The sequence below is a fragment of the Ctenocephalides felis genome, unplaced genomic scaffold, assembly GCF_003426905.1.
Source record: "Ctenocephalides felis isolate EL2017-DRISC unplaced genomic scaffold, ASM342690v1 CF-g0.4_SCAFFOLD_00680, whole genome shotgun sequence".
Classification (NCBI taxonomy): domain Eukaryota; kingdom Metazoa; phylum Arthropoda; class Insecta; order Siphonaptera; family Pulicidae; genus Ctenocephalides; species Ctenocephalides felis.
This window is the reverse complement of record NW_020536834.1, coordinates 1-11,850: the sequence shown is the minus strand read 5'-3', so window position 1 is coordinate 11,850 and position 11,850 is coordinate 1. Positions and strand designations below refer to the sequence as shown.

Below are 11,850 nucleotides of genomic sequence, written 5' to 3'. Positions count from 1 at the left end.
ATATAATATATATATATATATATATATATGTGTGTGTATATAGTATTGGTGTGTATGCCTTGCTGCAATGCCCATGAAAGGCGCATTTTACTTGAAATCTACAACCTCAAGTGGAAATTTGATATCATACTGCTCGATATCGAGCTGGCCGATGCTATAATCGAATCCACTATAGTTTTTAATGATATAGTAATTTTAATAATAAGATAGTTAGATTATGTTCTTAACCATTACACAACGACATAGGTTGAATATATATGGTTAGGAATATTTATTATTCTATAGGATATTCTACAGATCTTCCGATCCGAGTTCACAAAGATTTTTTTACTAAAATTTAATGTTCTTTCGTATAAATAAGAGTTTTTAATTTAAATATATAGGCGTGTGCGCTTGTTTTGAAAAGATACTTTAAAATTGTGGGAAAAAGGCATCCATGCATGAATCCTCTTTCAAATTCAAATTACCGACGAACAAAATAAAAGTGCACTTGTAAAGCGTACGTGTAACTTAAGTTTAATTCTTTTTCTGTTGAATGATGACACATATCCAGTGCTAAAACATCCAGAACAAATATTTATTATTTTTATATTCGATAAATTGTATTGATACATTTAATTAGAATATAAAATTTACATAGTCATTCTGTTTTATTTAACTAATTGATTAGCAATCTTATGACAAGTGTTATTTGAAATTCAAACGTTTTAGCTTAAATTTCAGCGTTTATTTAGTAAATATATTATGTTCTAAAAATTTTTAAAATGTTCACAAATAATTCAAGAGTTTCTTATATTAAATGTAAGAGAGCGAGAGTACCAGAAATTATCCTGCAATTTAATTAGTGTTTTCTTTCTCTTAAAGATCATAAATCAGCACCATTTTTATTCACACATTCCCTACATTTTATCCTTGTTAGTAAAGTTCTATCTTTTGATCATTACTAATTTGAGATCCAAAGATAAATGTTCAGTTTCCTAATTTAATTTTTTTCTTTTTTAGAGGAAAGTTTGCTTCAGTCCGCCGCCTCGTTCACAAAACTAGTGGTGTACCGTTCGCAGGAAAATTCATCCGGCGCAGGCGCCGCGCTGCAGATACCAGTAGGGAGATCGGTCACGAGATGGCGGTGCTGGACCTGTGTTCTGGATCGGAACGCGTAGTGCGGCTCGTCGAAGTATATGAAACCAGGGCAGAAGTCGCTCTGGTTTTGGAATTGTAAGTACATTAATAAATGTGGTTGAATAAGATATTTGCTCCAGCATAGAACACGACAACAAAGAACAATCTGAGATACCTACAGACTGTATAAAAAGCCTTACGACTAGTTTTTAACAAATCAAGGGACTCACTGACCGAACACTATTACTTTACAAAATACATACATGAACAGACTGACATACAGATACTCAATCAAATTGAAAAGCTTACTGAAAGCTTTACCTAAAAAGTAAGGATCACTCGAACAACGACATCCAGGCCCTTGGCCAATATCGCCCGCTCGAACCATAGTGGCAAAGAAAAAAAATTGAATATGACTCTGTATCAACCAGTTGTTGTCTATGATAATGTTTGCAATTTTTTCCCTCTTTTATACTTAGTTGAATACTTTATTACGTTTTTCTTTCTTAAAAAAAACTGAAATGTAATTTTTTTGGGAAACTGCTAAAAGTTTTTCTTTTTTGTTACGTATAGATTTTATTATTTTTAATTGTATTCAATAACTGAAATTGAAAACATTTATAAATGTAATAAAATACCCTTAGGGTAGAAAACATGTACATATATATTGTATCATATCCCACATAATTTAATAAAAGTTTCAAAATTGAAAACTGATATTTTCTTATAATAATTTATGAGCCATTTCTTGGGCATAGCTACATTATCAATCTCCCGGACAATCTTCCGGACTAACATTACATGTTTTGAATTCAAGAGTGTTTTAAAGATTAATTTATATTCTGGGAGCCAATTTATTTAAACGTATCTTATTTTTATTGATGTTAGCTTGATGTATTGGTAATCCCCAAACTGTCAATATGCTATGCATTCAATAATTATAATATTATTATTACAATATTTATAATTGATTATCTGATGTTGACAATGGCACAAAACTAATCTCAAAATAGCATGTTGTCCTATAACATAACAGAGCTAAGAACAGGCTTATTATTCTTTTTTGGTCCTACTCTCTCAAATCACTATAAAAAAATAGTGAGCTTATCCCATAATTGGTTTTTTAACTGAGTTTTTTCTCAGGGCTACTGGAGGTGAGCTGCAGCATCTTTTAGATGAAGAGGAGCATTTGAGTGAAGTGGATGCTCGTAGGGCTCTGCGACACACTCTTCGGGGTCTTAGAGACCTTCATGCACACAACATAGCTCATTTGGATTTAAAACCACAGAACTTATTAGTATGCAAAGGGGAAGACAGGTTAGTATAGAGAAAATAATTAGTCGAAGTAACTGATTAGTAGAAAATGTGATTTACTTATACTTGTTGTAAGGAACTTAGGTCATAGCATCTGTAATAAAATCTGATTAGTAGAGAACATTCCGAAGATGTGTAAAGTGATATACAATTTATTACTATTTGTTGCTCTAATATAACACTTGAATTTGTTTTTTTTTTAACTTTACGAATGAGAAATTTGTTTTCACAAAAAATCTGAGAAATGAGCTCTTTGACGCGAGCCAAAATTTGACCTTTCGTCAACGATTTTTCTATTCCAAAGTCATTCGATGAAGCTCGTTAAGGATTAAGCACCGCTTAATCAGAAAAGTGCAAAATACTTTGTTCACGTTTTTGTAAATAATCCTTGACCAATTTTGAAAATCCAAAAACTATTCGAAAGTATCATTTGGGACTCGTGCTGACTATACTAGGTTTTGGTAAAGATTGCCCGGGTCTATTTTTTGTAATTAAATATAAAAAATGCATTTTAATGGAACTTACAATGGCGATATAGTTCATGGTCTGAACGAATATCCTAAAATATTATATTATAGCCATACGAAAAGTAGTTGAATTATAAAATTTTAGGGACTGCGTTTTCAGGACATACAAGCGCATGTTGGTGAACTAAAATTGATAATAAAATTATATCTACCCATCAAATATCTGAAAATGATATATACGATGAGTATGCTTATACGAAACAATACTTTATGAGTGAGAAAATTACAGAATAAAAAATTCTAAAGGCATGTTAAAATAGTCTCTCAGATTTTCAATTTTGAACTATCATTTTCAATTTACGACAATTACCACAAATTAAAAAAATGAACTTTTTGACTAATTGGCACAAGTGCTAATTTTTACTAAGAAGGACAACTTCAAGTTTACGTTTCAAAATTATGGCCATCTTACTATTATTGCTCTGAATAGTTTATATATATATATATATATATATATATATATATATATCATTTTAATTATTGTTGTTTCTATTTTACAGTGGTGACAATAAAGCAAACACTCTGGGTGATGTTAAACTGTGTGATTTTGGAATATCTCGACTGATCCAACCTGGTGTCGAAGTCAGAGAAATTATGGGTACTCCTGATTATGTCGGTGAGTAAATAAATACATCAGAACAAACGATAACTATATCATAAATATAATCATTATTGGAAAATTTGATTGCGACATTTCTTGATTTCTTTCGTAGTCAGAGTATTAAATTACATCTATAATTTATTTCAGCTCCCGAAGTGCTCCAATATGAACGTCTCTCCTTGGCTACGGATATCTGGTCTGTCGGTGTTTTGACTTATGTCCTTTTATCAGGTTTCTCACCATTTGCTGGTGATAGCAAACAGGAAACCTATCTTAACATCACACAGAATGAATTGGCGTTTCCTCAAGATCTGTTTCAAGACGTTTCGGAAACTGCCAAAGACTTTGTCAGGAGCTGTCTCGTTTTACACCCGGGGTAAGAGAAAACAATTAGCAAAGGATTCACCATGTTGAGATATTTAAGTCGATTGATAAACTGATTCATTTTTTTTTTAATTTTCATATTTTTAATTTTTCTAAGAAGAAATTTGCTAGAAAATCAGATTTGCTATATATCTATTTTTTCGACGTTTTAAGTGATCCTGAATTGTTTGAGACGAAAATTAGAAAAAGTAAATGTTTGCGAAGCATAATTTGACCTTTTGTGTAAATTTTTCAAAAACGGTTGCGATATCAAAATTTTTAAAACCTTTTGATAAAACTCGATAAGGACTCTGGTTTCTTTACAATTAGCAGATAAGTACATATTTATTTCCGTTTCTTCGACGTTTCAAGTCATTCTGAATGAAACCAATATTGGAAAAAGTATATATATATATATATATATATATATATTTGTGTGTGTATGTGTATGTGTATTTTTTTGTATAGCGAAGGAAATGCATTTATGCATACCAGACTGGTATTTCGTATGGCATACCCGGACTCTATACCGCCTGAAATCTTTGCTTTGCCCTTGCCTCTGGCCATCACGGAAACCGCCGTTAGGCATCACATTGTGAGGGAAGGATCTAGAATGTCATAATTATTGCTCTGAATTTATACCTATATTGTAATTATTCCCATTCGCTCTTCTTTCCGAAGATCGCAGACAGGTCTATTAGCACTTTGGTAGCTCGAAAACAGCCGTGCCCAGATAGCATTTGCGTAGTACTATAATTAACTTTATTAACTCAATACATGTGATTTAGCCAGATTTTGATGTTTGGAATGAGACTATGCGTCCACTGCCCTTCACTGCGACATCCCACAGTTGCTGCCATCGGTCAATGCTGTTCTGCCGTTTTTCTAATCTCAACTTTTCAGGACAGGTTGTTGGTTTCTTTGTTGTTAAATTATCCGTCTTTGTTCTGCTAAGACTATAGAGGCAGAGTTACTGAAATGACGCACACAGCTTCTTCCGATATTGTGCGAAATGTGCAAGCAACTCTTAAGACACTCAAACGACATATATGTCCTGCCATTCTCCGCGATTTTTGAGTCTTGAGAGCATCAGCCAATACGGAAATACCATATGTTAGCACCGAAGTAACCACTGATGACATCAGTCGAGCAAGTCTCGTCTTAAGTACTGACGCTTCAGCACTACCTTCTTCCACCTGTTGATTTAATTGAGAAACAAGCATTTCGCCAAGGTAACATACATAAGGTTATATACGTGATCTCTATATTTACTATCTTCAGCTAGATATAATAGAGACTATTATATTTCTACTTGAAAAAAGAACAAGTTTACCCTTCTATTGTGCTAATTGTAGGTTCATTGTTTCCATCAAGGGATTAATTTTTCTCAATGTTATGTCAAATAGAACTACGATCTCATCAATTTGATTGGCAGCAACTACTATGGCTACATCATCTTCATATTCTACTAGTTTGGCACATAGTGGAATATTCAGTCTCTAAAGTATGTGTATGTGAATTAGTGATGGGCGTTGAATCAACGAACGGTTATTTTCAACCTAACTAACCGTTTCGTCGCAACGAAATAACTAGTTGAAAATCAACTGGTTGCGAAGCAGTTGAAAACATGGCGGCCAGTTAGTTTTTTCAACGATATAGGAATTCGTTCGTTGTCGAAAACGAACGTAGGCAGGTACCTGCGTCGGAAAGGATCAACTAATACTATGAAAATCGCTTATTGTTAGGCTACTGCTTTTATAATATTGCAGATGTACATGTACATCTTAAAAGAAACTTGCAACACGCGCCAAATCGTTTAATTTTAGAAAATCAGTTACATTTATTATAGTTTTCAATGGTTAATATTTTCATAAAAATCTCATAGCATTTGTCTTGTAATAATTTTTTTAAACTAAACCTGAAAATTGATTTTTTATTTTTCATAACATTTTATATAACTATACATTTTTATATTGCTATTTTATATAACATGTAAATTCGATGTTTTAGTATATGGCTTTGCTGTAATAAAAATATTTAAGTTTTTTAAAAAACCTTTATTTATTATATATGTTACGGTAAATGTGCATATTTCGGTGAATGTGCACATTCACCGGTGAATGTGCACATTTACCGGCTCATTTGGCGAATGTGAGTTGACTCGCGCGCGTGCGCACGTGCGGGTGAAATACTAATTCATAGATAGAGGGATGGGAGAGGGAGAGGGAGAGGGAGAGGGAGAGGGAGAGGGAGAGGAGAGGGGAGGAGAGGAGAGGGAGAGGAGAGGGAGGGGAGAGGGAGAGGGAGAGGGAGTAGGGAGAGGGAGAGGTAGAGGTGAGAGGGAGAGGGAGAGGAGAGGGAGATTTAGAGGGAGATTGAGAGGGAGAGGGAGAGGGAGAGGCTAGGGGAGAGGGAGAGGGAGAGGGAGAGTGATATTGAGATTAAGGGATATGGATAGGGATAGGGAGAGGGAGTAGGGAGATTATATTTATATTTATATTATATTATATTTATATTATATTTATATTTATATTTCTATTTATATTATATTTATATTTATATTTATATTCTTCATTTTAGTCATATGCATATTCATACCCATATTATTACTATTGACAATTAACAATTTATTGAATATTTAATTAATAACTATTAACTATTTAACGATTAACTATTACCTATTTAACTATTCTTATTTCACTATTTACTAATATGATTCCCTATTGCTAATATCTATTCACTATTTACTATAAACTATTCAGTTATCACTATTCACGATTCACTACTTTACTATTCAACTATATATATCTGATCAAATGAACTTTCAACAATATTCATTCACAGCATCACACCATTTTGGTACAAAATTTGTAACATGCTTGACGTATTTCGCGCATAGTCTTTATTGCGCATGCGTCAAATACGCGAGATGTTCATAAGACCGATCCAAGTACGCACGTACACCATTGTTTTAATTTGATTGTTTGAGAACACGCCACATTCACCTAGCGTTTTGGGGAATGTGCACATTTACCGGTGAATGTGCACATTCACCGAGAGTGCACATTTACCGTAACATATATATATATATATATATATTATATATATATGTGTGTGTGGTGTGTGTGTAATAAATGTGACAATTCACATTTATTTCTTTTTATTCATCAAATCCAACGTCAACTTGACTTTTATAAGAACAAACTTCATATTACCAACTTTCAATGAAACAGTTATTTCAACTATCAGTTTCTTAACGTTGCCAGCGTTGAATCGTTAAAAATAACTATAGTTGAAAAATAACTAGTTATTTAACTAGTTGACGAAACCCCGATAACCGTTTCGTTTCGTTGACGGCAAAACCGTCAACGACCCACCTCTAATGTGAATAGTGTGCATGTATGGAACCGATTTAAAAACATTAAAAGTTATTCGATTTAACTCAAAAAGGACAAGCGTTTATCAGTTACCTTGTAACTAGCAGAAATGTTTAAATTTTTTTACGTCGTCCACGTTTTAGCCCACAATTTTGGACCGATTTTTTGCGCATTTAACCGATTCTAATCAGGATCTATGCCGTTTCGTTTGTAGCTACTGATTACAATTTACGTCTATAAATTTTTAGAATCTGAAATGGATGAAATTAATTGTGTTAAACCAATAAAATAACTTTCGGTACGGTAAGTTATAGTGATCGCAAAAATAATCTAAAATGAAATTTTTTATATATCTTTACGTTTCAGAGGTTTCTGAACATTTTGGCATACCTTAAAAAAATGGATGTATGTGTGTGTATGTGTATGTGTGTGCGGATACAAATTTTCGGCGACGATTTTGGGAACACGGTACAACCGATTTCGATTATTCAAAAAATATTCGATTGCTGTTGATAAGGAGACGTGCTGATTAGTTTTTGGCATAAGCAGGTCTAGCCGTTTTGAAGATACGGGGCAAAAAATGTCACAAACGGTAACTCAGTTTTTAAGAAAACGGAGCGTCCGATTTTAATAATTCAAAAAACATTTTACTTGTATTAACAAGATGAAAAATTGATCAAATTTTCAGGAAGGCAGGTCTAGACGTTTCGGAGATCAAGTAAAAAAAGTATGAAAAAGCCATTTGGCGGTCAAAAATGATCATTAGACATATGCACATCAAATTGTCAGATATTTTATAGAGATTTTAACAATAAGTATAAATTTTGTTTACATTCCTATCCGTTCCGTACTAATGTTTATCCATTAGGCTGCGACGCGGCGTTTACGCGCTTCGATATGTCATCTCTATGCAGTTAAAGCAGTACGATTGCTTTGAAAACTAGCTGTAAGTGGAATTCTGTCTTAAGGTAATTAAGGCATTGTGCCTTAAGGTAAATTGCTGGAACTTCCCGTACCAAAAATTATTATTTTTTTAAAAACGATTAACATTTTTGAAAAAAAATTACTTTGAAAAAATAAGATTTTTGAGAAACTATAAATTGGACAAAAAATTACTTTTTTTAAAAAAAAATAAAAAAAAAAAATTTTTAATTTTTTTTTTTTTGAAAAAAAATTTTTTTTTCTTTATTTTGACATATTTAGTCGCTGTCTAACGCATAAGCATTGTTACGGAACCCATAGGAATGTTAACAAAATATATACTTATTGTTGAAATCTCTATAAAATTTCTGATAATTTGATGTGCATATGTCTAATGATCATTTTTGACCGCCAAATGGCTCATTTTTTTACTTTTTCCTCCATATCTCCGAAACCGCTAGACCTACCTTCATGAAAAATTTATCGATTCTTCATCTTATCAATACAAGTGAAATGTTTTTCGAATTATTCAAATCGGACGCTCCGTTCTCCTAAAAACTGAGTTACCGTTTTCGGCACTTTTTGCCCCGTATCTTCGGAACGGCTAGACCTGCCTTCGCCAAAAACTAATCAGCACGTCTCCTTATCAATACGAATCAAATGTTTTTCGAATTATTCAAATCGGTTGATCCGTGTTCCCGAAATCGTCGACGAAAATTTGTATCCGCACATACATACACACACGTACATACATACATACATACATACATACATACATACATACATACATACATACATGCATACACACACACATACATCCATTTTTTCTAAGGTATGCCAAAATGTTCAGAAACCTCTGAAACGTAAAGATATATAAAAATTTTCATTTTTGATTTTTTTGCGATTACTATAACTTGCCCTACGGGAAGTTCAGAATTTCTAAAATATTTCAAAATAAAGAAAACATTTTTTTTCGAAAAGTCTTTTTTCTCAAAAAAAGTAAATTTTTATCAAAAATTTATAGTTACTCAAAAATCTAATTTTTTCATAGTAATTTTTTTCGAAAATATTTTTTTTTTTATAAAAAATTATTTTTAGTACGGGAAGTTTCAGCAATTTGCCTTAAGGCACGGTGCCATGCGCCCCACTAGTTTAACTTATACAATTACAGATATTGGTATAAGTATATTTGAAAGACATCAATTAGAAATCGCATATTATTTTCGAAATAACAGTTGAACATTTTAGCTAAATACCTGAATCTCGTATCTTATTGATTAAGTTGATAATGTATACGTATTTTACAACTAGTTGAACATTTTTTTATTATTTTAGATCAAGGCCTACGGTCGAACAATGCCTGGATCATCCTTGGTTGATCGAAACTTCGAATATAGAGATCGAAAAACCTTGGCAAAATCAACGTCCGAGGAAACTTTACAGAACGATTCAACCCGAGCGAAGACACCACGTCAGAAGAAGAACCAGAAGACGAAAACGAAATTTGTACCAACGGTTTCACGAATATAAAAGACATCGAAGATAAAATCCAATACCCAGAAATAATAACAAAAGCATCTGTCTACATATCTTTTCCTGATGCGCCAACTACACCAAAGGTGTCTCGAAAGAGCCATCTAGCGCTGCACACCTCCAACACCGTTCTGAGCTTGTGCAAAAAGTTCCAACAAGACAACACGGATGGCGAGGAGGATAAACAGACTGAAAATGATAAAAACGATGAAGGGAATGAAGAGAATATTAATTTGGGTAATTTTGAAAATACAGTGGCGTACACTGTGACTTGTTTGCTTTGTTCGCAATGTGGGGGCCAATGTTGTCATATACCAAGGAAATCTTTAACGATGGAACGGGGAATCATTTGTTGATATAGAGCAAACGTTAAAGTTAGATTGTATGAACAATGTATGAATTTGTATGGTTGTACTTGAAATACTGTTAAAAACTACAAAACCCATTTAACATGTATTTTTCATTTTGATTCAACTGGTTTGATTTAATTTTAATCATTATTATTTAACTGTAGATGTATTATTATTTATAAGCGCAAACTACAAATTTAAGAATGTCGAAGTAGGTTCTATAATCTAGTTAAGTTTATTAATTATTATTATTTAGTTCTTTTGAGCATGGTGTAAATATTATATTAATGTAATTTTCATTGTTAATTGCAGTTTATGTAATTATTGCTTAATGTATGTGTATTATTTATGTATATTTGTAAATGATAAATTGTTTTGAAAAAAACTTTCATGTAAACATTTGAAATGCTAATTTTGTTTACAATCAATTCAAAGTAAACAAAACTAATCGTAATTGTTGTTAAATCCTTCAATGCTGTAAAAAATATTTAATATGTATAATTAAAACATATTGTTTAAACACTCTTATAAGTTCTGTTAAATTTTTATAGGCATTGACGGAAAGTTTGTTTCATGAAAATAAAAAGATTTTGAATGTATACATTTAAGTTATTTTTTTCACAATCAATGCATATATAATATTTTGATTATATTTACTTATATATATAATATATATATATATATATATATATATATATAGATATATATATATATATTTATTAATTTAAAATATTTTTGATTTAAATACTTCAAAGATAAAAGGTGATTTCTTTCAAATTTAAATAAAGAGTATAAATGTCTAAGTTTTTTTTGGTTTGTTTCTACCAATCTTGACATCCAATATCGACGATATAAATTTAAATAAAACTTTTTTTTTCAAATAAAAGGAGGCTATTTTATCAAAAACATAAAATCATAAAAAGTATTGTATATACACACAGAAACATTAAATATATATACATATATATATATATAGTATATATATATATATATATATATATATATATGAGTGAGTTCTTGAGGGCGATACATCAAAGAATTTGAATTGTTTTTTTGTTTGATGTATCGCCCTCAAGAACTCACTCATATATTTCAACATCAAAATTAACTACTAATTCATATATATACATAGGGTGGTCCTTAATATGGACATTTTCGAAATTCCTTGCTCCCAGGGGCATAAATGCTTCCAAATTGATAAAAATAATTCTCTAAAAGTTTTAGCTCTTTTAGATAGTGCGCAATTCAATCAAAGCTTCATATGGAAATAAAATGGAAAAAATTTTAAAAATGTTTTTTAGGTATAACTTAGCGACAACTAATTAAAAGTGACAATTTGTTTCATCTTTTATTGAAAATTCGACGCTCTACAAAATAGGTTTTTTATAATTTGTTTGCAGAGCGTCAAATTTTGAATATTCTTATTCATTTGTTTGCTAAGTTATATCTAAAACATTTTTAAAATTTTTAAAGTTTTTCATGCTATTTCTATACAAAACTTTGATTGTATTGCGCAATGTATAAAAGACAATAATAAGAGTTAAAATTATAGAGAATTATTTTCTTCAATTTGGAAGAAGAAAATTCCAAAATGTCCATATTAAGGACCCCATATTACATATATATATATATATATATATATATATATATCATGAAAAGAATATACATGAACTTCAAATTGCTCATTTGCTTTGACAATATATAGCAAGGAATATAAATGTTCATTAATTTATAGAAATCATCAA

General features: G+C 31.3%; 1 protein-coding gene across 1 annotated transcript; it reads left to right on the top strand.

The window, feature by feature from the left end:
• Window positions 1–999: 999 nt before the first annotated feature.
• On the top strand, window positions 1,000–9,768 carry LOC113367271 (death-associated protein kinase related-like). The gene is made up of 5 exons (XM_026608896.1): window positions 1,000–1,215; window positions 2,263–2,436; window positions 3,461–3,576; window positions 3,709–3,937; window positions 9,558–9,768. The coding sequence occupies exons 1-5, from the start codon at window positions 1,121–1,123 to the stop codon at window positions 9,766–9,768; spliced, it is 825 nt and encodes a 274-aa protein (XP_026464681.1). The 5' UTR covers window positions 1,000–1,120.
• Window positions 9,769–11,850: the final 2,082 nt, after the last annotated feature.

What these genes read in the sequence shown, in the direction of transcription:
- LOC113367271 (XM_026608896.1), top strand. Translation starts at nt 1,121, where the DNA reads ATGGCGGTGCTGGACCTGTGTTCTGGATCGGAACGCGTAGTGCGGCTC. An exon ending in GTCGCTCTGGTTTTGGAATT is followed by an intron (nt 1,216 to 2,262) that starts GTAAGTACATTA and finishes GTTTTTTCTCAG; the next exon opens with GGCTACTGGAGGTGAGCTGC. An exon ending in TGTCTCGTTTTACACCCGGG is followed by an intron (nt 3,938 to 9,557) that starts GTAAGAGAAAAC and finishes TTATTATTTTAG; the next exon opens with ATCAAGGCCTACGGTCGAAC.